This window comes from Camarhynchus parvulus, chromosome 5 (assembly GCF_901933205.1).
Source record: "Camarhynchus parvulus chromosome 5, STF_HiC, whole genome shotgun sequence".
Taxonomy (NCBI): Eukaryota; Metazoa; Chordata; class Aves; order Passeriformes; family Thraupidae; genus Camarhynchus; species Camarhynchus parvulus.
Window position 1 is genome coordinate 9,410,256 of NC_044575.1, and position 24,533 is coordinate 9,434,788.

Consider the following 24,533-nt stretch of genomic DNA (forward strand, 5'->3'; position numbering starts at 1 on the left):
TAAATCTCCCCTTTTCCAGTTTGGAACCATTCCCCCTTGTCCAAAGCTGTTGGAGCCGCTTTAGGCGCTGGAAGGGGCTCTGAGGGTTCCCTGGAGCCTTCTCCTTTCCAGGCTGAACAGTCCCAGCTCTCTCGGCCTTTCCTCACAGGACTGATCTTCCATCCCTCTAATTCTTACTCAGAGCTTTCATGAAGGACCCAGCCAGGCCTAATAGGACGTTTTGTTGGGATTCCAGGGGAGGTTGAAATTAAAAGGGATTTGTTCCAGTATCACAGCTGGAAGCTCCGCAGCAGAGCTGTGCTCTGAGGAAGAAGGTAAGTCAGGATACCCATGGAGAGGCACCACAGGAACCTGGATACTGGGTGACACCCTTCAGTCCCTCGGGACACTCTGTGCTGGCTGTGACCCCTAAATTCCGTGGGACACTGTCCTGGGTGACCCCTAGATCCCTCATGACACTCCCTCCTGGCTGTGGCCTCTGGAATCTTTGGGACACTCTATCCTGCCTTGTGACCCTGAATCCCTCAGGATGCTCTGTCCTGTCCGTCTCGGGCACCGCCTCCGCTTTTCCTTCTCCCCATAGGGCCGGAGGGAGAGGAGGGAGGGAGGGGTGCCCTTGTAAAAAAAATTTTTGTTGTGAGGGAAAAGTATTCCTTCCCGACGAGGATGGGATTCGAACCCACGCGTGCAGAGCACAATGGATTAGCAGTCCATCGCCTTAACCACTCGGCCACCTCGTCACAAGGACGGCTTCCTCGCCAGACCTATAAGGAAGTGCGCCCACCTCCTCCATCATCTCCTCCCGCCCGCCGCTCCCTTGCGCGACGGCGCCGGTTACGCGGTCCTGCACGGGCACAGCGCAGAGCGAAGCCTCCGCGCCGCCACCGAGCATCCCGAGGAGCCGGTACGGTACCGCGCCACCCCCATCACCGCGGCTGCCGGCGTGAGGGCCGCGCGAGACACCGAAATGGCAGCGGCGGGGCGACCAGTGGAGGCCGCCATGTTGTACGGCACAAGGGGGCGCCATGTTGTACGGCACAAGGGGGCAGCCGTCCTGTACGGCGCCAATGTGTCGTCACGGCGCGGGGCGGTCGCTTGGATTTGAACGGGGCGGTGGCGGCCTGGGAGCGGGAACCGGGGCCGGGGACCCGGAACCGGGATTCGGGAGCGGGGGGCCCCGAGCGGGAGGTAAGAGAGGCCGAGCGGTCCCCTCGGAGAAGAGGTGGCGCGGGAGCGGCGGCGGCCGTTGCCGGGGCCGGGCGGGCGCTGCGGGAAAGGAGCGCGGGAGAAGGCGGGCGGCGCTGCCCCGGGAGCGGCGGGATAGAAGCGGGGCTGAGGCGGTGCCGCCTGCAGTGGGCGCGGAGCGTGTGGGGAGCCCCCCGATAAGGGCGGTAATTAATGTCTGGGGAATGCGTTAATGTGGTGTAATTAATGCACAGGTGATTAATGCGGCGTTTGTGATCGATGGGTGGTTGGCGCCTGGACTGTGTGGGCTGTAAAGCGAGGGCGCGGGGACAAAAAGAGACGGAAAAAGAGATTATATGGGTTTCTCCTAATGGGGAAAAGGCCGAGGAGGGGCGGGACGGGCGGCAGGGATGGACTGAAGTGTTATGGAGCCATTCCCGTGATCGCAGAGTCAAACGGGGGAATGAAAGGGGGGGGGTCTTCATCAGCACAGCGACTCGGCTCGTCCCTCAAGGATCGTAGCGATCTTTCGAGCAGGATTAAAGAAGAACAGTTAAGGAAGGTGGTTGGGAAGTGAATTTCAGATTAATATCCCCAATAGCAGAGTGATCAGGGCTTTTATAGGCCCAGGCTCATCTCCCACAGCGATCTTCCCTGTCCTTCCCTTCTTTGTGTGTTCAGCCTGGCCGACGGTGGGTTTAGATGGGGTATTGGGAAGAAATTGTTCCCTGCATTGGAAAATTAATTCATGAGGTTTATGTCTAAAAAGGAGATGGAGGAGTCCCCTAGCTTTATTCATGAGTAAAGGGAGAGGCCATGGACCATTTTCCATGGGGTGTCTCAAATTGCTGGGGGATGCAGCCTGCTTTTTATCCTGATTTACCCTTCCCCATAGGCTGAGGTACTTGAGAAATACAGACTTCCTGAATTGCCTAATACAGACCCTCTTCTAATGTGCACCCTGGTCCCCTCATTTTCTTTGGATATTTGTTCTTTTTCCCCAAATCCAGGAATTTAGCAGTCCCTTGGAAAAGCAACAGTTTGTGTCAACAAGTAACATTATCCTGTTGCTTAACTCACCTATCATTATCTGGCTTAGGCAGCCTCACAGTTTGTAAAAACACATTCTTCTTACTTCTTTCAGGAGGGTTTTAAGAGAATTGAGCCATGCTCTTCTGGTTGCATCTAGAGAAGGAACAAGAAGCATCAGGCACAAGCTGAAATACCAGAAATTCAGTTTAGAGCGAGAGGGAAAATGTCTTGTATGTGTCAGAGCAAACATTGTCTTGGATAAGGTTTGATCTCATTTATCTCCCAGCATTTACCAGAATCTTAACTTTAAATAAAAGGTCAGATAACCAGTAATATTTAAATTGTTAGCACAGCTGTTTTCTAACATGATATACAATTGGAAATATACGTCTAATGTGAATATAACAGGAGAACGTTGACTTGAGAGGCCTGTTGTACTTCAGAGCATTTCTGTGACTAGAGAAGGATGGAGAGGAAAAAAAACACAGCATCAAAGGCTAATAGCCAGTTGTGGGTTTATGCAGTTTTCCTGCTGAGGTTCATTAATGGTTTTGTATTTTGTTGCTGTATTTTATAGGAAAAGCATATCCTTCAGCAATGGACAAGATTTACACAGACCCTAACATGGAAATGTGAGTTGGAACCCTCTAAGAATTTTACTGTGGTATAAATATTGCCCTTTAGAGGCAAAACCTTGTATAATGCACTTCAGCATCCCTTGAATTAAATGTGTTTTCCATTGTGATGAAGACCAGGGAGTTTCTTTGGTGTTTGGTGAGTGGATTTCATAGTGGTGGATTGTCAGGAGATGAACTGACCATGGGACTGGGGGGGCAATCTGCTGAGTTTTCCAAAGCTTATCCTGGGAACCAATGCTGAAATGATCAATCTGTTCCAAACACGTTGTTTATTTGATTTCACACTTGTGAAAATAAGAGAGAAATCAATTTATTAACCTCAAAACCATGGCAGGACCATTCAGGAAACGTACCTTAGTGCAATTTTGTGCCTTCATATTGATGCCTGGAAATAGAACATAAATTTTCCCAGGCTATATAATGATAATATGAAAGCAAAACTTTACTTGGAAGCCTGCAGGTACATAATGTGGTGAAAACCAGTGCCCCAAATTAGATCCTTGCACTTGATAAGATCAGGCAATTACAATACCTGGCCAATGTTGTCCAATGAGAGGAGCAGTTGGTTATGTAATCTCCTCCCTGGGTTCTGCCCACCTCCCCTACCTTTATTGTGCCTGTGATTATGTGGTACAAAATAAAGTGTCCTTGGAGAACTTACAGGCAAGACAACAACATTTTAGGAATGTGTTAATAAGGGCCTGTTCCCTGTGGGAAAGAAAGGTAGGAAAGTACTGGAAGTTACACTGAGTCATTTAACAGTCTACAGAGCTCCAAATACATGAAAAATACATAAAAGCTAAAAACTTCAGGCATCAATACCTGTTTTCCTTTTTGCCCTGTAGGGATAACACAGAGCACATCAGAAGGAAGCGACTGTCCTCCGTGAGTAACCTACAGCATTCCTCAAAATAAAACTGTGTGAGGGGGGAAAGGAGCCAAGGGAAGCTGAGAGAGGAGCTTGCTTGCTCTTGGGAGTTGAAGAAAAGCATTCCAGAAGAACCTGTCGGTCCTGAGAGGATTGGCTGGGGCACTGCTGGCTCTTAGAATCTCTCTTCAGCCAAGAAAGCAGCTCTTGGAGCTGCAGCTGGACTCTCAGCTGCATTTTCTTCCAGAATTTTCTGTTATTTTCTTTCAGATTTTAAAGGCTCCACGAAATCCTCTGGATGATCTGGGAAGTGGGAATGAAATGACAGAGGTTGGTCTACCAAGCCCTTTCCTACCAACCCCCCCTCAGTGTTTTACTGATTCAGCTGTGTCACTGTAATAGAACAGGTGGTTTTAATGCGCCATTTTTGATAATAATATTCATACAGCACTCTTGTTTGGTTTTGTGTTTCCTGGGGAGCTGTGCCTGTCATGGTATCAAGCTGTTGTGTTTTTTGTTGGCAGGACAACCACGTAGAGAGGCGCAGGAGGAGCTCGCGCAGGGTCAGCTTCGCCAGCACCATCAAGTGAGGGAGCTGCACACCCACACCCCCTCCTCAGCCAAAAAATGCAGGGAGTAACATCCCTTCCCCCTAAAAGTGTCCTCACTGAGTATTCACAAATGACTGCCAGCAGCAGGAAGAGTGTTATATCGAGTTGGGTTGCCCTGAGAGCCATTATTCATTTTCCTGCCTGAAAAAAGCCCCCAGTTCAGTGAAATTCATACAGTGAGGAAATTTTGTTTTCCATTCATGCATCTTAAATGTCATAATGGCATCTTCTTCCTGAAAATTACAGCTGGGTTCAGTACACTTCTGGCTCTTGATATCTCGTTTCAGAACATGTATAATATATACAAATTAGTGCTGAATTTTTTTTTTTAAATTTGCTTTTAGAGATGATTTTGTGTTTTTAAAAATTGGTGGTTTTGTTCTTAGCTGCAGAGTCTTCCAGCGAGATCTTAAGAACAGCGCATCAGAGACAGAAAATACAGGTAAAACTCCTTTTTCTTTTCCTGACAGGTTTCCCAGACTATTAGCAACAAGATTTTAGCTTGGATTTAAGAAATCAGAACTTTTCCATTTGGGGAAGGAACAACGTGTTCAGCTCTTTGTTCTGGCCTGGCTGAAAACTCCTTAGTCACAGAGTTCTTGCCTTGAGAAGACACATCAGGAGTGAGAACTTCAGAACACTGGTTTCTGTGCACTTCACTCTTGTCTCATACTGAGTCAGAATTGTGTGAGCTGGGCAAAACCCTAAAGATAATCAAGTACAGCTGTGATCATGCATCTCACATTGTAATGTTGTCATTTTCTTATTTTTAGGGTGTTCAGCAGATGAGAAGGACGATACCTTGACTAATCAGTAAGTATCACGTCTGATAGATATTTGTTATTATTCAATGTTTATTACCGAATGTTTTCCTCAGAAAAAGATAAAGTGTTAGTCTGGCCTCAAAGCTCTTGTAGATAAAGCACAATGGTGGGATCTGTAAAATTAAAAACACTTGGTGGTAAAATAGCAGATAAGACACTTTGTGTGTGAGAAGGGGGGTTTCACAGAACCATAGACTCTATGAAAAATAAAGATTTGATCTTTTCTTGTCATTTAAAAATTAAAATACCACTGTATGTTAAACAGTGGTTTGTGGCGTAATAGATAATTTCATGGGAAAAATAAGGTTGTGACCCAAATTAGAATATATTGAAGACAGATAAGCAGTGTCTGGTACCTGCTGCCCAGACCCACATGAGCTCTGCCACAGAATTCTGTGCAGCACAATTCTCTGCCTCTTCAGTTTACAGATCAAGGCTTCCCTTTGAAACCTTTTAACAAACTGTTTCTCAAACCCACCTTGTGTAGGAATGAAGACCCTGGGGCTGTTCCATGTGAGATCACTGGTGAGTTTGAGAACAGATTGAAATGACTGTGTTTATTTATTTAAAGCTATTGATTATGTGTGAGGAATTTTAATGTGCCTAGAGCAATCTCCCTGCCTTGGGAGAGCTCTCTCTGGATGGGCTTTGTCCCTTGGAGTTGTTTACAAGGATCCTGTTATGGAAGTCTGGGGTGGCCCTTCAAGGTGTTGAAGGGAGTAATGAAAATATTTTTTGGGATGTATTTGAGTTTAATTGTATTCATTTACTCAATGCCTTGAGCTTCAGCTCAGTGGATAAAATAATGAGCAAATAGCACAAAAAGTGGACTATTCCCTTTCTTTCCACAGGGATGAACACTCTGCTTCATGCCCCCATCCAGGCCTTGGGGCAGCAGACTGAGGTATGTGAAGGCTTTAATTTTTTGGTGCTGAAAATACCAGTGTCCAAAATACATCACAAGAATTTGTGTAGTAAAGATTAAAAATGTTAACTGCCTTTGTATTCACATAAAATTCTCTTGAAACTGAGTATTCTATATTTTGAAGTGTGTCCTAATCTGATAGTCATTAGACTGCAATATAAATAACTCTTGCTTGTGAAATTCCTTTATAACTTCTCAGTAATGAACTAATTCCTCCATTCTTGTCTGCTTTGCAAACCTTCACGAGCCTCATTTACTTTTTTTATTAATAAAATTTTTTAAGGTGAGTATAATAATCACATATTCATATGATCACAATTGTATTTTGCAAAAGTAAGGCTAACTAACCAGTCAGAGCAAATACAAATTCTTTAAATAGTTTATTTAACAAGTTACTTTCTAATTGTGCCCTTAATTCTCTGCTAGATGCAGCAACCAGTTCTTATCATGTTTGATCGTCTGATTTAGCAGTCACATTTGGAATGTGCACACAACAAGAATTTTTTTAATTTAAATAACAAGAATTTTTTAAATTTAAATAACATATTCCATGTTTGTGTAACAGTAATAGCTCTAAAACTGATTTGCTTTGTAAGGTCTCATTTTGTGGAAGTAGCATTCTGTAATTTGCCAAAATCTTGCACTAACTTTAAGACTATATTTTTCTTGCAAGAAATTAATATAGTTTATATTGTTACTATAAATATGTAATTATAATTTTAATCTAGATGCAATAAATCATATATCCCTAGAAAATCATATCCTATTCTAAAACAATAGGATTTGCATATCTACATAAAAACTCCACAGTGTGAGTCGGTCCTGCTGTTTAATGTGTGGTTCTTGTTTTACCCACATGTGGTGAGCTAAGGGTTCAATTCCTTCCACTCTGAGTGCAGTATAGGCCACCAGGGGGACTTGATAGGCTCCTTTCACTTCTCCTGGGTTGGTCCAAAACTCCAGGTTCTGATGAACACCAGATCTTCTGGTTTGAAAGGATGTACAGGCAAGTCTGGTCCCAGTGATTTCTTGGTAACAATGTACCTTTTAAAACTTACAAGAGTTAATTTTAATAATATTATATTGATTTCAGTAAAATTTTGTGGCTTCCCTTGCCTTGTTGGTGTGGCATGGGAAAGTTTCTGGCCATCTAGAGAAAGTACCAAAATACTGAAATGTACCAGTCCCTCGTTCTGCCTGGGCAGTTCTGCAAATTCAGTTTGCCAGTAATTACCTGGTAAATTCCTCTGTTTAACTAGCCTTGGAGGTGGCCTTCCTTCCTTGAGATTATTTTGCAAAACAAATTACTTATTTTTCAATTTAAGTGATCTTAATTTCGGTCATCTTTGTGCTTACTAAATTCCTTTATACATTAGCTACTATATTTTCTATTTCCTGGAGTGTTTCTTGGTGGTTTTAGTTCTGTATCTTATACATTAGTTTGGAGGTGCAATTACTCACCTACATGAATTTACTAATCACTTGCTGGGATTTTCTGTGGCTTCCACTAGTGGTGCTAACTGCCTGTCCTGGTTTGGTTTTTGTTCCCAGACATTCAACTTTTTGCGAGATATTAGTGCAAGGACACATTTTTCAGTAACTTCTCTTGCTGTTTTGTCAGCTAATTGATTCTCTGCATTAGCTGAGGAGTCTCCAAACTGATGGGCTTTACAAGGACATCCTGCTGGCAGCATCCAATGTCCTCCTTTTTGCTCCAAACCAGCTGTGCCCATGGGGGGCACCTATCAGCTTTTGTGCTTCTCTGTAGCTACCACTGCTCTCAGGTATCTGGGTCATCTTCCCTTGCACTGTCCAGTTGTTTGGACAGGCTGCTTCCATGACCCCAAACACCAGCCAATGCCCCCAGTGCCAGGTGCATCCTTTCATGCACAGATAACTCAAATGGTTTGGTTCAAGACTGAGGCTCTCAGTGCGGGTGTTGGCATTAAGGTTCTTTCAGGGCTTTTCAGGTGCTCTGGCTCTCAGGAGTCCAAACCAAGTATTTTTGGTGGAGGGCCATGCAAGGGTTTTGCCAGGACCCCATAATTGCAATCCATAACTGACACCATACATAAGAAGGCTCATAGTCCTTGGCTCTGGAGTCTGGCAAATGGCTTCTTCTCAGCTGCTTCCAAAGCTGCTTTTTTTTTTTTTTTCCCTTTAAACTAAAATATGTTACTGCTTCTTTGCTTATTTGTGCTATTTTCTTTGACACCCTGTATCCAGATAGCTCTAAGAAATGTAGCAGACCTACAGTAGCATTGAGTCACTTATTTTCAGTCTTGATTGCTGGCAGAATACTTTCCAATTTTATTTGCTGTCAAGAGTGTGTACAGATTAGCTACCACTGGATGAATATCAGGAACTTTTCATTAATGGCCCATAAACCTAGTACTAATTTATAACTGATAATATTGATGTGTTCTGATTCATATTCTCTCAATATTCTAAAAATTTTTTACAAGTCTCTCCAACTTCCCCTTGCCTCACACTTAATAGGATATCTGTTTTGCTTCAGGTTTGAGAGTAATCCTCACCAATTTGGCCACCTTTGATCATCTAGGCATCTCAGTTGCCCATACCAGCAGGGTTACAGCATTCTCTGCCTCCTCTGGGATTTTGTCCAACTCTTTGTAGTCCTGTAACATAAAAATCTTTGCCTTGATGGCTTTTGATTCTGATGTCTCAATTTGTATTTCCCCATCCTAAAAAGTTACTTAACATTCAATTTTCCCAATTAATCTCTCCCCAGCAGGGGGATTGAGCGTTCAGGAGTACACAGATTGGTGTTTTCCCCACTGTTTTATTAACTTAAATAGTAATCACTGTAAAAAAGGCCTGTTCTCTTTCCTCCCTGTAGCACTCACAACACTTACAAGTTCTGAGCTAAGTTTTCCTCTGCAGGTATTCAATACTGAATAAGTGTTTCTGTATCAATTAAAAAATTTACATTTTCATTCCCAGCAATAATGTAACCAGGGCTCAGCTGAGGATGATTCCCCTGGTTCCTTTAGGGGGATTTTTCATTTTCACTTAAGGTCTTGGGTTTGATGGCTTGAAAAACTGGTTTAGGTTTTTTGTTTGACTTGCCTGGCTTGGGAACACACACCAGTGTCCCCTTTTTTTTACAGATTTCCAAATACATTTCAGCTATCAACTATCACAACACAAAGTGCCAAATACATTTCAGACACTGATTATCACAATGCAAATTGCCAGATACACTTCAGCCACTAATTACTACAAGTTACTAAAGTATACTTTATAAAATTAACCAATTGTTTCTGACTGAGGGGTCCTGAGTCCTAATTATGGTTTCAAACACTTCAGCAGTTCTGTCCAGATTTTCCATTTAACTCCTGCCACCTTTCTCTATAAAAAACAAGGCTACTGGACCATCATTCCCAACCATCAGAACTTCCCTGGCATCTCTCCCAACATCTCCTTGCTGCCTTCTAGTGTGTCCCACAATTGGATCAAAATCCTCCTATCCCCTAAAACATTCTTTCTGTTCCAGTCCACTTGTCCAAGACTCAGTTATGTGTCTGACTGTATTCCCTGGTGATTCATGATTCACCCCCACTATTCTTTGCCACAGAGCAACCATCAGCTCTAAATCATCCTCTTCTTCTTGCCTGCACTTTAAGCACTTCTTTTAACCCTTTGCCTTTCTTTTCCTTTTCAAGTGTACAAGGAATTTCATCCCACTTATTTTTCCATTCTAGGAAACAACATCAATTGCAATATTTATTATACTGCAAGGTTCTTTCCTTAGGCCACATCTCTTGATCTTCCAGAGTATAAAGGGCCCACCACTGATTACAAACTTTTATAAATTCTCCTTCATACACAGTGGGCATTGAGCAGTTCCATAGGCCAATAGTTTTTGCAGAACAAGTGTTGTGATAATTCACCAGGTATTGACAATTTATCATCTGGTAACAAATATGTTCATTATGCTTGATAAAATATAATATATTTAATTACAATTTACCCCCACAGCTATAAAACTGTAAGTGCTTTCTGTTCAAGAGACTAAAATCTCCCTTATCAGTGGTGAAAAAGCCTTTTGAAACATGCAGCATGGTGCTGCTGCTTTGGAGCAGGTGGACAATGAACTGGTGGAAATAAATGGTGGAAATTGTGATGTAGAGAAACAGAAAATACTGATCCATAAGCCTCAGTAAGAGGTCTGTGCTTGCTAAGATGTGGTTAGATGTGAAGTGTAAGATGAGACACGTTGTTTTGTTAAAAGCCATTTAAATGTTATATATTTGCATAATTTAGTCATTGCCCTTTCCTCAAATATGTTACTGCTTATGAGGGAGGCCTGAAATTAACAGGTTGGGTTTTTTTAAAAAGGACTTATAGAGCTAAAACCTTAGGGCTTTTGTTAATCAGCATTAGCTGACTTCTGTTTTAAATAGAATAAACCATTGGTCGCTTGTTTTGAGTGCCAATCACTGAATTCTCCTTTTTTTGTTGTTTTTCAGTGGCATGGTGTGGACCACGCTGCTCCAAGGATGGACAGGCAGGACACCACCCTCCTGTTCTCGGAGGAGAATGAGATGGAGATGACAGCCAGTCACACAGCCATGATCTCACGGAACCTCAGCACCGACCAGCCTGACCAAACTGAGAAAATAGACTTCACCTCCTTCCTGGCTAGGTTAAACTCCAGCCAGGGGAAGGCAGAAACCAGCAAGGAATTGAGTTTGCTTTCTGACTCCACAAACCATCCAGGCCCGTCTTTGGAACAGAAGGAAGAAGCCACTACTGTGAAAAAAATAGATTTCAATCAATTTCTGCTGAGGCTGAAGTCAAACAATCCTGCTGAGAGAGCTGACAAGGACAGTGTTTGCTGTGTCCCTTCCCAAGGCTCAGGAGATGTGACACAGCTGGCTGGGGAATTTGGCTATTCCCATGAGCCAATGGACACCTGCAATGTGACAAGAGTGTTTCGAGGCCGAGAAGGTGGGATGGAGATGACAAAATGTGAGGCAGCTGACGTTAAAATTCCATTCCCTGGCGTCACTGAGGTTCCAGCAGGGCAGTGGGAGTGTGGGGATGTTACCCAGGCTTTTGCAGACGAGGGCATGGACGTGACAACCAGTCACACTGCAAAAGTGTCCTTTGCCCTCTCCACTGTTGGGAACCAAAGGCTCAACTTCCAAAAGGATTTCCCACCCACAGAGTTAGATAATACTGTGTTCAGGAGAGCATCTAATCCCAGCTTGAATGTTCAGCAGGACCCTCAGCTTTGTGCAGACAGGAAAGCAGCAAGTGCTGAAGGCAGAGGAGAGCCCCCAGTGCTGCGAGGTGGGAAGCAGGAGGCCGGGGCATTGTCTGCCATCCAGGGATCTGTTTCATCTGAGACCATCTTCCGAGGGGACAAAACCATTGTGTTTTCCAAGTGTGATGACATGGAAATGACTGGGAATTACACAGACATCATCTATGAGGCCAGCACCACAGAAGAGAGCAGTTCATGCCATAAAACCTGTGAAAAGCCAGTGAGCACCAACCCTCCACTGGCAGGGAGCAGATCCCTGGCATGTGGTGACATCCCAAAGGGTCTGGCACCTGGAGATAATCCTGCTGCTGGGCCCTATAAAACCAGTGCACTTGAGCTGCCTTCAGCCTCAGGTGGACACGTGGAAAACGTGTCTCAAGCTTGTGGTCCTGCTGCAGCCAGCTCTGGGTTTGGCTCATATACACATTTTGTGGCTGGTGGTGTTCTGAAGAGCAGGTTTGATCCTTCTGCAAACCCCCAGCTTGTTTTTTCAGGTGAGAAGACAGTAATATTTGGAGGAGAAGACATGGACTTGGCTAAAACCTTTGTTAAGGATGGTGGAGAGAATGTTGATAATGAACATCCCACTGCAGTGTTCACCTCTGTCACATGCAAGCCTCATTTCCTGGGCAACAGATCCACGTCTTCCAATGTAACTGAGCAGGAAGAAATGGAAATAACAAGATGCCACACTGTTTTCTTTGATGGTCAAAGCAGTGGGATAACAGCAGAGCCAAAACAAATGCCCTGTAAAATCATTCCAAGGAAGAACCAGAACAAAAATGTCACTGAAGGTGACATATCTGCATATTCTGTAGATATGGACAAGGAAAATGTTGAAGTGAGGAGTATTGATAGGAATATTAAAAGGAGCCAGGCTATGGAGAGGAATGCTCAAGATCTTCAGATGGTAATGGTTGATAAGAAGCTTGGAAAAACCAACTTCCAGGCAAGTGGTCTGAGTTCCTGTGCCAAGAGCAGGTGTCTGTTACAAGAGCAAAACAGAGGAGTCCCTGAGAATGTTGTCACTAACACTGGTGCATCCCTGTCTTTGCAAAGCCAAGAAGTTGCATCACAGCCTCTGGGCAGAAGCCCTCCAAGCCCCTCAGATTTCTGCACAAGTGACACAACAGGTGTGTTTTTAGGTGATCAAAGCATGGACATAACCAAAGCTCATCCTGCTGCCTTGGAGATTGCTCCTGTTAACACAGAACAAGGCTCTAATAATTATAATCAAAACACTGCAGTATCCAAGCAGCTGCAAAACCAGCCCTTCCCACTTTCCAGTCGTCATGGTGTGGATATCATGAGTCAAACTGCAGCAATGGAAGGTGGGGACTTGAGAATGAACACCAACAAGCAAATTGTTACTGCTTTGGCTCCAAGTGGTTCATTTGCCTTCAGTAACAATCCTGCTCCCTCTGGAATGAGAGGAAATGAACAATGTGGGACAGTAATAGGAATAAATGCAGAGGGCCAAAACTCAGAGAGACAAGAGAAACCCCAGCCTTTGAGGGCAGTAAGCAAAGTATTGCCAACCCAAGGAGACTCTGACAAACATTCTTCCATGGGTAAAACAGGTTCTTCAAGAGAGGATTTAAAAACTCCTCCCTCGGCTCATGGGCTGCTCCAGAGGGGTGCAGAAGAACCAGTGTGGGCCAGGACATCTGAGGCACCCAAGGAAAGTTCCCAGTTGTCTTTCTTTGGAGAAAAGCCTGTTGTGTTTCCCCACGGTGAAAACATGGACGTGACTGGCAGGGGTGTGGTGGTGGTTCCAGTTTACACCGTCAGTGATGATTTGTCACAAAACAAAGCAGCACCTGGATGCTTTGGTCAAGGTGGAAATGAAGGAATGTCCTTGGAAAAAGGGGTCACCACGACAATGCTGGTGGAGCAGGGTGGGCAAGAGGCTGCACATGGCAGAACCATCACTTTTGCTCTGCCTGAGGACATGGAGATCACCACAACTCACACAGGGTGGCACAGACAGCCCATCCCAGCCATTCCTGCTGACAAAACCATTGTGTTTGCCCATGACCAGGAGGACATGGACATCACTGCATCCCACACCGTTGCTGTCAGTAAGAACATCTGTGGGTTTGAGGCCCAGCAGGTGCCCCACACAAACACCCAGCAGCCACCACAGCACATGCATGGTGGGCTGGTGCCCTGCAGAGGTGAAATGGATTCCTCACAATATGCCACAAAACCTGAGGATAAGTCCAGCATTCCCTCTTCTGCCTCAGACTCAGCATTTCCTAGTGAGAAAGGAGCTACCCAGGTCCCCAGTGGCACAACACCATATTCCACTTATTCTGTCTCCCTTCAAGAAAGTACTACGGATGTGGGGACACCACAGGACCATGGCCTTCCCACAGATAATTCTGTCCCTGTAAGCAGGGAGCAGGATGTCACACCACCAGAAAAACTGCAGTCAAAGGGAGTATCTTTGGAGTTCTCAAGTAAGGGCCCTGTGGATCACAGGGAAGAAAGTGGCAGTTTGGGATCCTGTGTTGCCTTTCCCATGCAGGGATCAGATCCTTGGAAGGGCCATCCAGATGCCCCTGGTACTCAGAGAAACCAGCTAGTGGAAGAGGATTCATCTCAGCCTGGAGATTCAGATTTGGGCTTGGCTGGAGCAAACCTCCTTCCAGCTGCTAACAAGGAATCCAAGAAAAATGAGGAGCTGTCAGCTGAAGGGGAGGTGTCTCCAAAAGATTTCCAAATAAACTCTGAACAAACTAGGCAGCCTTTGGTCAGTGACAGTTCAGGGGATCAGACACAAGCCACTCTTCCACCAGCAGCTTCAGGTATTATAGGTGTTTGTTCAAAACTGATGGGTTTGACAAGGAAATCTATTTCTGTTTCCAAAACTGCTTCTTCTGACCAGTTGCCCAATTCCTCAGCTCAGCCAGAGGATACCCTGAGGTTGGGAAAAAACACTGTCAGTGAAGCAAATAACTTCTTTGAGCCCAAAAAGCAGGAAAACACAGGTCTGAATCTGGAGCTGATCCCATAGGAATGGTGCCTAAGGATAAATATCCAGGAATAAATATCCCTCTGGGTATATTCCAGCCTAAATTACCAAACAAGAGAAATCGTGTTTCCAGTGCACAGGACATAAATACAAAATCAGACAGAGTAGAAGCCCCAATTTCAGCAAACACCAGTGAAACTCCAGTTAAGAAGTCCAGCAGGCAGAACTTCAGTCCTTTTCAGTTCATAGCAGAAGAATTTCTCCCTGTGTGCCTGGAGGAAATGGATTCCAATGAATCTGTCAGCTCCGAACTCATGGAAAACGCTTGGGATGATAAAAATAAAAAACAAATCCCCCACTCTGAAAAGGATCCATTTGAAGAGACAAAAACTTGCAACATGAAAAGAGCTTTCGGACAAACTGAGGAGGATGCTCAAAGCCCAAAGAAGGCCAAGAGGGATCAACATGTGGATGCTGGGGCCTCTCAAGACCTGGAGGTGAGCTTGGTCCCTCACTGTAAGGATGTGGGAGCCACCACCAGGGCTAAAGTTTTGGGGGTGTAAGTGGATCTGTTAGTAGGTTTTCTTGTTTTTCATAACCACCAATTTGCTGTCATTTTCCTGTGTGATTTCCTGTGGTTTGGTGTGTGCAACAGTCCTGTACCAGGCAAAGCAGGCAGAATGAGGGATTTGCCAATTTTAAACCATTCTCTGCATAGTATCCCTTTAATCCTTTCAAGGAACAGCTGCAATAAACCACTGATCCAGTTAGGTTGTCTTATATAACTATATTAATTTATTTTTTTAAAATTTGTTAATAACAGGTGACTTTTGATGTTGTGCCCCAGGACCAAGCAGAAGCTGATGAAGCTGGAGAGCCTCCAAATCTCTCAGCTAAAAGCCCTGGGTGTCCCCGTGCCAGCACCAGCAGCTCCCTGGATTCTGTGAAGGCTGACATAGAGTCCACAAGTAAGAGACCATTTGTGATAGGAGTCCCAAACCTTGTGTTCTTTTCCCTGTAAGGATGTTACTAACCCCCCAATACTCCCCCTTTCTGTTTTGTTTTCCCAGTCCAGCGCAGCAGCCAGGTGGAATCCCAGCTTCTCACGGACAGCATTTGTGAAGAAAATTTATGGGAGGTATGGACAGGGCTGGAAGACAGCAATTTCCTGTCCTAACAGGAAAAAAACCTCATGTGTTTATACACTAGTGAGCATTCTGTCTTGAAAAATGGACTTACCTGTATGTTTTTCCTCAAATGCACAGAAATTTCAGAGTGGTGCTATCACAGTTGGGGAGTTTTTTACCCTTCTTCAAGTCCATGTTGTGATTCAGAAGCCCAGGCACAGCCAGCTTCCAGCCAGTGTGAGTGGAACAATATAATTACCATAAATAATACTCCTTTGTTGGTTTGGGTTTTAATTTTTAGCAACTCAGACATCTTTAAAAGAAAACCAGAACAGATTTCCATCTCCTCACCAAATACCATATATTCAGGATTACTGTTCTTGGATAAATATGCCAATTCTTGCTTTTAAAATTTGTTTTAAGGACAGTAAGTTTGAAAGAATTAGAAGCTCAGTCTGACTTTTTCACTTTATCTTCTCGCTGTATCTGTCAGCCACTACTGCCTGCAGCTATTCTGAGCTCCTCCTACCTGTTTGACTCTCTCCTTTAGAAATGTTTCACTATGATATTGCTACTTTTATTTCCTCACCTAAAGAAAGGGCAGGAAATGCAGAACAGAAGTCTGCCTTCTAAATCCTTTCCATTTTTTATTTAAAATACTCTCCTAGCTTAGCTACAGTTTAGTTTACAAATTTATTCCTGCTGAGTTGTCTCTAAGTATTCATCAGGCTTAATAACACTGCTACTGTGGATTAGTGACTGATAAAAAGCAGACACCACCCCCACAAAAGCCCCTGAAAACTTTCTCTGAAGGAGTGGAAGTAATTCATGTCAGTGATTTATGAGCTTTACTATACAGGCAGCTTGCTGAAATACCCCCCTCATATTTATTTGAGGAATAAAGCTCCATAAGGTTTTCCTGAGGCTTGCGGGCTTTAATTCTGAATTAAGCATAACTTTGAATTAAGCATTGTTTTGTTGGGGAGCACTCTTTTATCTGCATAACATACACATATTTTCAAGTCTTCATCTAAAAGGGAGACCTCTTTCAGTAATATTTAATTTCATTTTTTTGAGCTCTAATGATGAGGCACGTATCCCAAAAGGAAGCCTGTGCTCTGGCGTGAGGAAACACAACGCGTGAAAGCAGAATTGAAATGACTGGAAGTTACTATTTCTGAAAAAGATGGATTTTTTTTTTTTTTCTTTTTCTTCCTACTTTTCCCTGTGGTTTCCCTCAGTGTGCAGTCAGTGCACCTCCCACTGCAGAAGATCTCCTCTACAGCCAGTACATTCACCGGCCCAAGCTGAGGATTTACGAGGAGGATTGCCAGGACCTGTCTCAGAAAATAGTGGGGTGAGTGCTTTTCCAGTCACACAGTTTATCAGTAATTCCATTTTTTCAGGTCTGGGTGCATGGAAATGGCCTGAAGAAAGTTAGTACATTACATACAGGAAAAATGAAAATACAGTTAGTAGTTTATTACAGCTTTAGAAATGAATTGTGTTAATATCACCGTGCCACATTATGCGGTCAGTGAAATTGCTGCAAGACTCTCAACTTTTTTCCCCCCATATTTCAGGTTAAAACCACATGTGACTGTCCTGGATCAGCCCCTGGTGAACGTGATCAGGAGTTTGTGGGAAGTAATGAGAACCTGCACTGATGAAGAGGTAGTGCTGCATGGAGAGAATGTTTGTGTGTAATGAAGAAGTGAGGTTAATTGATTTATTGGCATCACATAAGAACCGGAATGGTCACAAAATAACAGCAGGTGAAACAAGGCAAAATATTTTCTCAGTGGAAACCTGCTGAGAATTTACAGCATGTAAGGAGAATGCAAGGAAATGCATCCTTTGAAATATATTAAAGGGAAAAGAAGTGACCCACCTGCATAGAAAACCCAGAAAATTTATAGAAGTATCCCACAAGAACTGAGAAGGTGGATCAAGAAATTTTTGTTATTTTGTGGTTCTAATGCCAGGAATAAAGATCTATTCCTTGAAAATAAAGTCTAAATTGTTTAGAGACACAGGATTTTTCATAATTCATTGTTAGTTTGGCATGGGGATGTCACTGAGGTTGGGTGCTGAGCTGGAGTCAGGAAGGATTATATTTCTGTTCACTTTCTCTTCTGTATTTCCCATTCATCACAGCTGAGTAAGTTTGGAGCAGAACTGAACAAGATGAAATCCTGTTTCACCAAGGAGGCTAAAATCTTGTCTCACAATGAGAAGGAGACATTGTACAGGAAACTGCTGCACAGTGCTGAGGTAAGGAGCCACAGGGCTGCAGACATTTGCCTTTAAAAAATCACTTCTACCACATTTCTTGTCTTTAAATGTGTAGGAGCTTAATTATTATAGTGTGTACTTTCATGGAAGTTTCTTTCTTATGAATACATTTCCCTTTTATTTATATGCAAATATAACATTGGGACAGTGACATTCTTGCAGTTACACTGTAGGAACCTTCTGCCTAAGAGTTTTGGTGATTAGCAGAGTGAAAAATGGGAGCATTAAAGGAAACTCCACCACAAATGAGCTCTTTATACTGTAGCAAGACCAGTGTTAGTAAGTAGGTAAGTAGTAGTAGCAAGTATTTAGGAAGAAATTCTCCCCTGTGAGGGTGCTGAGGCCCTGGCACAGGTTTGCCCAGAAGCTGTGGCTGCCCCTGGATCCCTGGAAATGTCCAAGGCCAGCTTGGATGGGGCTTGGAGCAAGCTGGGATAGTGGAAGGTGTCCCTGCCCATGGCAGGGGTTGGAATTGGATGATCTTTAAAATCCTTTCCAACCCAAACCATTCAGGGGTTCTCTGGTAAGTAATAAGGAAGTGCACAAGTAATGCATTGTGCCAGGATCAAAGATGTGTATATACCAAAGCTCTAGATTCTGTAAGCATTTAGTAATTTCTTATTATTGGCTTCTCCCCCAAGGTTTGTCTGTTGCCTCTTCCCTCTAATGACAACAAATTTCACAAACTGCTTTAATTACTCAACAAGCAAAGAGCCCCATGGTGATCCCAGAAAAAATTCAGTTTTTAAAATAATATCATTGACTCAAGTACAATTTTCCCATCTTAGGAGCAATACAGAAAGTTCCAATCAAGAATAGAAAAGGTGGATGAATGGATGAAGGAGGCAGAGAGATCCGTGGTTGCTCTGGAATCAGGTGTGTGTTTCCAAAGAGGTGGCCAATATGCTGCTTTCTCTTTTTTTCTGCAGAGCTGCTGTTTAAAACGTCAGTTTGTGGTTGTTTGATACAAGCTGCAGTCAGAACTTGGCATTACTGTGTAATGATGATCTATAGTTTCAATTGTTTTTCTCCAAAGCCTTGAGTAGAAATCAAATTGCACAGCTCTAAAACAGAGCAATAAAACAAGTCTTGCTTGTTGTTAACACTTTTGAGGGTTTTGGTAGATGCTTTTCCATGTTTTTGTATATTTTTTAAGTTAACTTTGAAGTGCTGAGATTTCTAGAGCCCATAAATAAACCAAAGTAACTCTAAGTATTGAATCTGGAAGTTCTGCCCAGACCTGACACTTCTTTCCCACAGATTGTTTTTGGGATGCAAAGGAAGCTGGCTGCAGTGCTGGAACAGCAGGAGAGCAGAATGTACAGGAAGGTAATGGAACCAGCTGAATGCACTTTTTGTCTGGTGTTTTAGAACCTGGGGAGGGTCATGCTCACCCCCCGACCCTGATGCATTAACTCTGAGAGGGATGCAGACACTGCTGCTGTCTTTCCTGCATTGCACATAGCTAATTACATAGATGTTGGAGAATGAGAAGGACTGGTTTCTCCCTGGAAAAAGGGAATTTAGAACTTGCTACCTGAAGAGTATGTGCTGATTATCATATTCAGCACTTTGTTGTCCAATAATTATAAACTTTAACTCCATAAGAACAGTGAGCGCACAGCAAATTAGGGCTGCCTGTGCTGCTATTTTCTCACATTTTTTCCCTTTTCTCTCCTTTTTTCTCTCTGCTTTAGAATTGCAAAGCATCACAGCCCAAGAAGAGGAACTTCTGAGGTAAGATGTCCAGGAGGATTTAAGAATCAGCTGCACACTCAGATTTTAGAGGGTTGGTCTGTTTTTTAAGCACTGTGCCACATCCCATGAGATTGGTTTATCCTTGCAGAGAATTGTCACAGATGGATGCTGAGGATGAGCTTGATTTGGCTGAGATGGAGAAGCTCAAGAACACTGAAAGGGCCTGCCTGGAAATCCTGGAGAAATATGAGTAAGGAAAACATCTCCAGGTTTTATTTTTTAATAGCTGTTTCTGGGGGCTCATATTTGTACTGGAGTGTGTTTGGGTTTGGTTTTCCTTGTTATTTAATGTGGGAAATCTTGGAATGCCCATCTCCTTGCAGCCTAAGGTAGGCAATAAAGCCTTGGAAGACTTCCATGTGTGAGGCAGTTATTCTGTTAGCAGCTCTGCAGTGCTACTCTGTGTTCAGGGTTTCTACATCCAACTCTCCTTCAATCACCAAACTGACATATAAAAATTATAGTAATATGCTTGCATTCCCAAGAGATTCTTATATTCTGTTGGAATTAAAGACTCTGTTTGGCTTTGGAAAATTTCATTGCTGTATGATGTGGTAAGAGCTGCAAGAACATTTAATACTCTGATGTTTGTCCGTCAGAAGTTGTTTGGCTTGGTTGGTTGAAACTTGGGGTGATGATGGATTTTTTTTCCCCTTTTCAGCTTCACTGAGTGGGAGCTGATGGAATGGAGTGAGCAGCAAGCTGTCTTTAATTTCCTTTATGATTCTGTGACACTCACAGTTGTGTTTGGACCCCCAATAGGTGAGTCACAGAATAGGTAGGTTTGTTTTATGAAATTTCAGTGAGAGAGAATAGAAACCTAAAATGTCCATATTTGTAAAGATCTGCTGAAAGGAAGGAGGAAATAGAAAACATACTACAGTGTGTAAGCTGAGAGAAGTGGCTTTGAATATGTTTTTCATATGAAAATTCAGAAATGTATGTAATGCATGGCTGTTTCTGAAGGTGAGGAGAACTATAACTTCAGAACTAAGCATGGAAATAACTGGAATTTTTAAAATTTCCTTTCTCAGATGATGAGTTTTTCGCTGCACATCCTTCCAGGAGCATCATGAGCCTGGACTTTGAATCTTTCCTGGATGGTGAGATTTCTGAATATTGTGAAAGTAGCAGCCCTGCTAATCTTTTGTTGGGAAGACTAAATGTGTGCTCCATCTTCTAATGCTTTATGAAATGGCTTTTCAAAGATTTCTGGTTTTCTTTTGTGTTGCAGAGGAACAAGCTCCACCCTCTTCATGTTTAGTCCAAAAACTCATCTTCCAGTTTATTGAAAGTCAGGGATGCTGGCAGAAGAAGTGTCCCAAACTGTGCTACTTGCCCCAGGTAACATTCCAGGGAAACTTAGAAGATTCTGAAAAAAAATCCAGTTATTATTTTCTGCAACAGAGAAAACAGAGCTGAGCTGAGAAGCAAAGCACCTTAATGAAAGCTTCAGGGATGCAAACCAAAATCTACTTCAGGAACATTCTGAGATGTGAGGGGAAATATCTGTCTCTGAAGGCAGGAGTCCTACAAGCTGAAGTTTATTTAAAAAACATTTTTTTGCCTTAAAAAAAAATTGAGCTGAAGGTCATTTTGCCTCCTAAAGAATGTAGGTTTAAATTGCCAAGCCAAACTTTTGTGTTGCTGTGTGGCTGTTGGCAAAGCTGAAGGGACAGATTTAAAGCAAAAAATGTACATTTGTTATACTTGTACAATTTCATTTTTCCACCCAAACTGAGGTAGCAGTTAAACCACGTTTATTTTTTATACTTTCTAGGATGAGTTATGTGTTCAAGCATCACATGGTCATCCCCTGAGTGCTGATGTTCCTTTCTGATTGCCCCCCCAGGCTCTCTTTGACATCTCCTTGGTGGTGAATCGCTGCAGAATCTTGGGAGATGAGTTGGAATTTCTGCAGAGGTGGGGAGCAAAATTCCAGCTCCTGGAGACACATATCAAAGACACAGAGTGAGTAAATTCAGAAAATCGTGATGGGATTGTTGGGGTGTCCTGTGCAGGGCTAGGAGCTGGACTTTGATGATCCTTGTGTGGGTCCTTTCTGACTCAGGATGTTCCCTCATTCAATAAGATGGAGTTCACAGCAGCCTTAAGAGGGAGTTTCTAGATAATCAGAAGCAAAACACTGAAATCGTTTCAATTTGGTTTTCTTGAAAGTGACATTTTATGCTGCTGTTTTTAAGAACAATTTAATTTATCTTCATACAATTGCACTATAGTGTCCCAGTGCATTGAAATCAAGCTGTTCATGGATTCATTGATTCTAGGACTATCAGACAGCCCCTCCTTCCTTGCTGTTTTCCTGCTTGACTTGCCTTTCTTAAATGTTGAGGCCAAATTGTAGCAATGCAAAGGAAACAGAGCCAAGAGCTTATCTGTAGCTTAGGGCTTTGTTTCCTTTAATCTTGTGTTTGCCTCAGCCAAGCAGAATCAGTCATGGAAGGAGGGGTGCACTGAAACTGAAGTTTACTTTCTTTACTTTCCATTTCCCCTTGCTACTTCCCAATTTTGTGGCATGCCCCAATGGTACAACACAAATAGAATTTCACCTCATTCTTCCATTACTGATCCATATCTTTAATTAAGAAGTGCCCAGTTATGAACTTGCTCTGCCTGCCTTGGTGCTGTTTCCGAGGTTGTTCTAATTTTGTAGCTCCCTTTGCAAGAGTGCAAAAAACCCCATGGAACTGGAGGTAAATCAGTCCAACTTAAAGCATTAGAAAACCTTAACTGCCTGGGAATGTTTCGTGTTAACTAGAAAACATGTTTTTAGTCTCTATTCTCCCCTAATTTCTGGATGGTTCTGTGAATTATGTGTACATTAACTTTTTCTGTGGGGGAAGTTGGGGGTTTACATTCTGAAGTGTTGATAACGTGTGAAGGGTCTTTTTTATCTTATTCCTGAAGTTCCTGTCTGTGCTTAGAACTCTTTAGAAGTTTCTGTGCTTGTTCCATCAGTGACATCACTTATTATTGCATCACTGATATTGCATCACTTATCACTTATTTCTGCTCCTGGCACTAATTCCAAGGTGGAAGCAGCCCATGTGACTGTTTTGCATGGATCTTTGTGTTTATTTCCACAGGGTGAAGCTTCTGTTCTCCTCTGCAGTGGCTTTTGCAAAGTTTGAGTTGACTCTGGCTGTCTCTCATGATTACCCATCTGCTGTGCTTCCCTTCAGGGTCCAAACCCACATTGGGGAAATCGGGTGAGCTGGCAGAGCTGTGACTCCATCCCAAAGCTGGGATGGGGGATTGAACACTCAGGGTCCTCTCCAACATGTGTGATAATTTTATCTTCCCCAGGGAGAAGGAAGTTGCAGCTGTTCTCTCCAGAGTTCCAGCTGGTCACCACTATCTGCAGAGAGCAGTCACCTCGATCCATCAGAATCTGCTCCAGGGTCCCAGATGATCTGCTGCATCCACAGGCAGGACTGAAGCAGTCAAAATGGGTGGTCTGAGTTTGCTCTTATGAGAATTCCAGCTGTGTCTCCCTGAAATGGGAATGCTGTCACCCTCTCAGCTCTAGAATTCCTGCCTATTTAGTATCCTTGTGGCTTAGACCAAGCAGAACCCTTGGTTTAGGCCACAGGTTTTACAAGGGCAGGGGTGTCTAAAGAGGAGAAGAAGGAAATTCCTAGATCCCTTCTAAGTTCAAGGTGCTTTTATCTTCTGCCAGTCACTGGTGGTCCTTCCTGGCACAGACAGTCATGATTGGATAGCCATTCCAAGCATGGATATTCTTCTGCCATACCTCATGAATTTTGTCATTCACAGAGCACTTGGAAAAAGCCATGATGAGCATTCTCTAAATGATTACAACTGGAATTTACTTTTGCTGTCATTATTTCACTACCACGTACAATTTAACAGATCCCACCACATCTGGTGTTTATCCATTGCCTGGCACCCCTCCCAGGCCAGACACTATCCCTGCATCTGATTAATTACCCAGTTAACCTGTAGCAATTCACCCCAGAAACCAAAGTCAGAAATGTTTTTGGAATTAAGGCTAAAAATCCCTGTGCTTGCCCAAAGACTTTGGGATGCAACAGCCTCATATCCATCACTGTGATTCCCTGGCAGAAGTTAGTTCTGACATTGCCTTAGTCCAGCACTATCTCTGGGTGCTGGGGCACTGTCCCAGTTTGGAATGCCATGGAATTCTAGTGAGGAGACTGAACTCCTTAAACCTGGGAGTATCTGTGAGCTCTAGCTTGGTTTTGTGTATAATTTTGTGTATTATGTGGGTCTTGCTGTTGGAACTGATCTCACCCTGTGTAACTGAGCCAAAGCACCAACCCTGGCTCAGCTCTCCGTTCTGCAGCTGCAAATCTTTGTACCCTGTAAAATATGTTGAATTTAAAAACGTTTTCCTGTATTTTAGTGTTTATATATTTTGTCTTTTTACAAAGTTTGTGTTTGTTTAAAAAGTGGAAGTTTAATAAAGATTGGATTTATCACTCTTCCTGTTTCAAATGGAGATTATGGGCTGCTCTATTTAAACTGGTGATTGAAAATTCAATACTAAATTAATTTCAAAACATTTAATAATTATGTTAAATACTTGGGAAGGCTTTTCACAATATCATTGTTTTTCCTTGCCTTTTCTAGTGCTACTTATCTATATCCTGGCTTCTCACAAGAATTTATTGTATTTTAATTAGGAAAATAGCACCCAAATCATTCTCAACTTAGGTACTATACCTGGAATTTGGAATTTCTCCAGGCCATTCTCTCTCGGTGCATCAGTAACTAGCAGAGAGTGCTGTGGCAATTCTCCAGGAGCATTATCCACCTTTTTTTTTTTTGGTCTTTTTTGGCTAGTTTTCTTTTCTTTCAGTGGATTTACACACTAAAGTATCAATAACTAAAGACTCAAGTGAGTTTTTGGTGGAGTTTATCATATTGCTCCGAATATTGAATCAAAGCAGCAGGTAAAGCCACACAGTTGTAGTAAGAAAAGGAGCTTGGGCAGA

At 43.0% G+C, this 24,533-nt stretch overlaps 1 protein-coding gene and 1 non-coding gene across 2 annotated transcripts; one reads left to right on the forward strand and one right to left on the reverse strand.

The window, feature by feature from the left end:
* Nucleotides 1-658: 658 nt before the first annotated feature.
* TRNAS-GCU lies at nt 659-740 on the reverse strand. Its single transcript has one exon. It is a non-coding gene; the product is annotated as a tRNA-Ser (tRNA).
* A 285-nt stretch (nt 741-1,025) lies between these two features.
* KNL1 (kinetochore scaffold 1) lies at nt 1,026-24,010 on the forward strand. Its single transcript, XM_030949011.1, is given in 27 exon segments — nt 1,026-1,188; nt 2,795-2,849; nt 3,701-3,740; nt 3,994-4,053; nt 4,248-4,309; nt 4,721-4,776; nt 5,108-5,147; nt 5,646-5,683; nt 6,010-6,062; nt 10,577-14,369; nt 14,372-14,850; nt 15,177-15,321; nt 15,424-15,491; nt 15,619-15,717; nt 16,722-16,837; nt 17,064-17,154; nt 17,638-17,754; nt 18,564-18,651; nt 19,036-19,104; nt 19,473-19,512; nt 19,622-19,723; nt 20,195-20,295; nt 20,568-20,636; nt 20,768-20,877; nt 21,386-21,504; nt 22,641-22,763; nt 22,861-24,010. Coding segments are annotated over 27 exon segments (6,402 nt in total). The 3' UTR covers nt 22,967-24,010.
* The last annotated feature ends 523 nt before the right edge of the window (nt 24,011-24,533 follow it).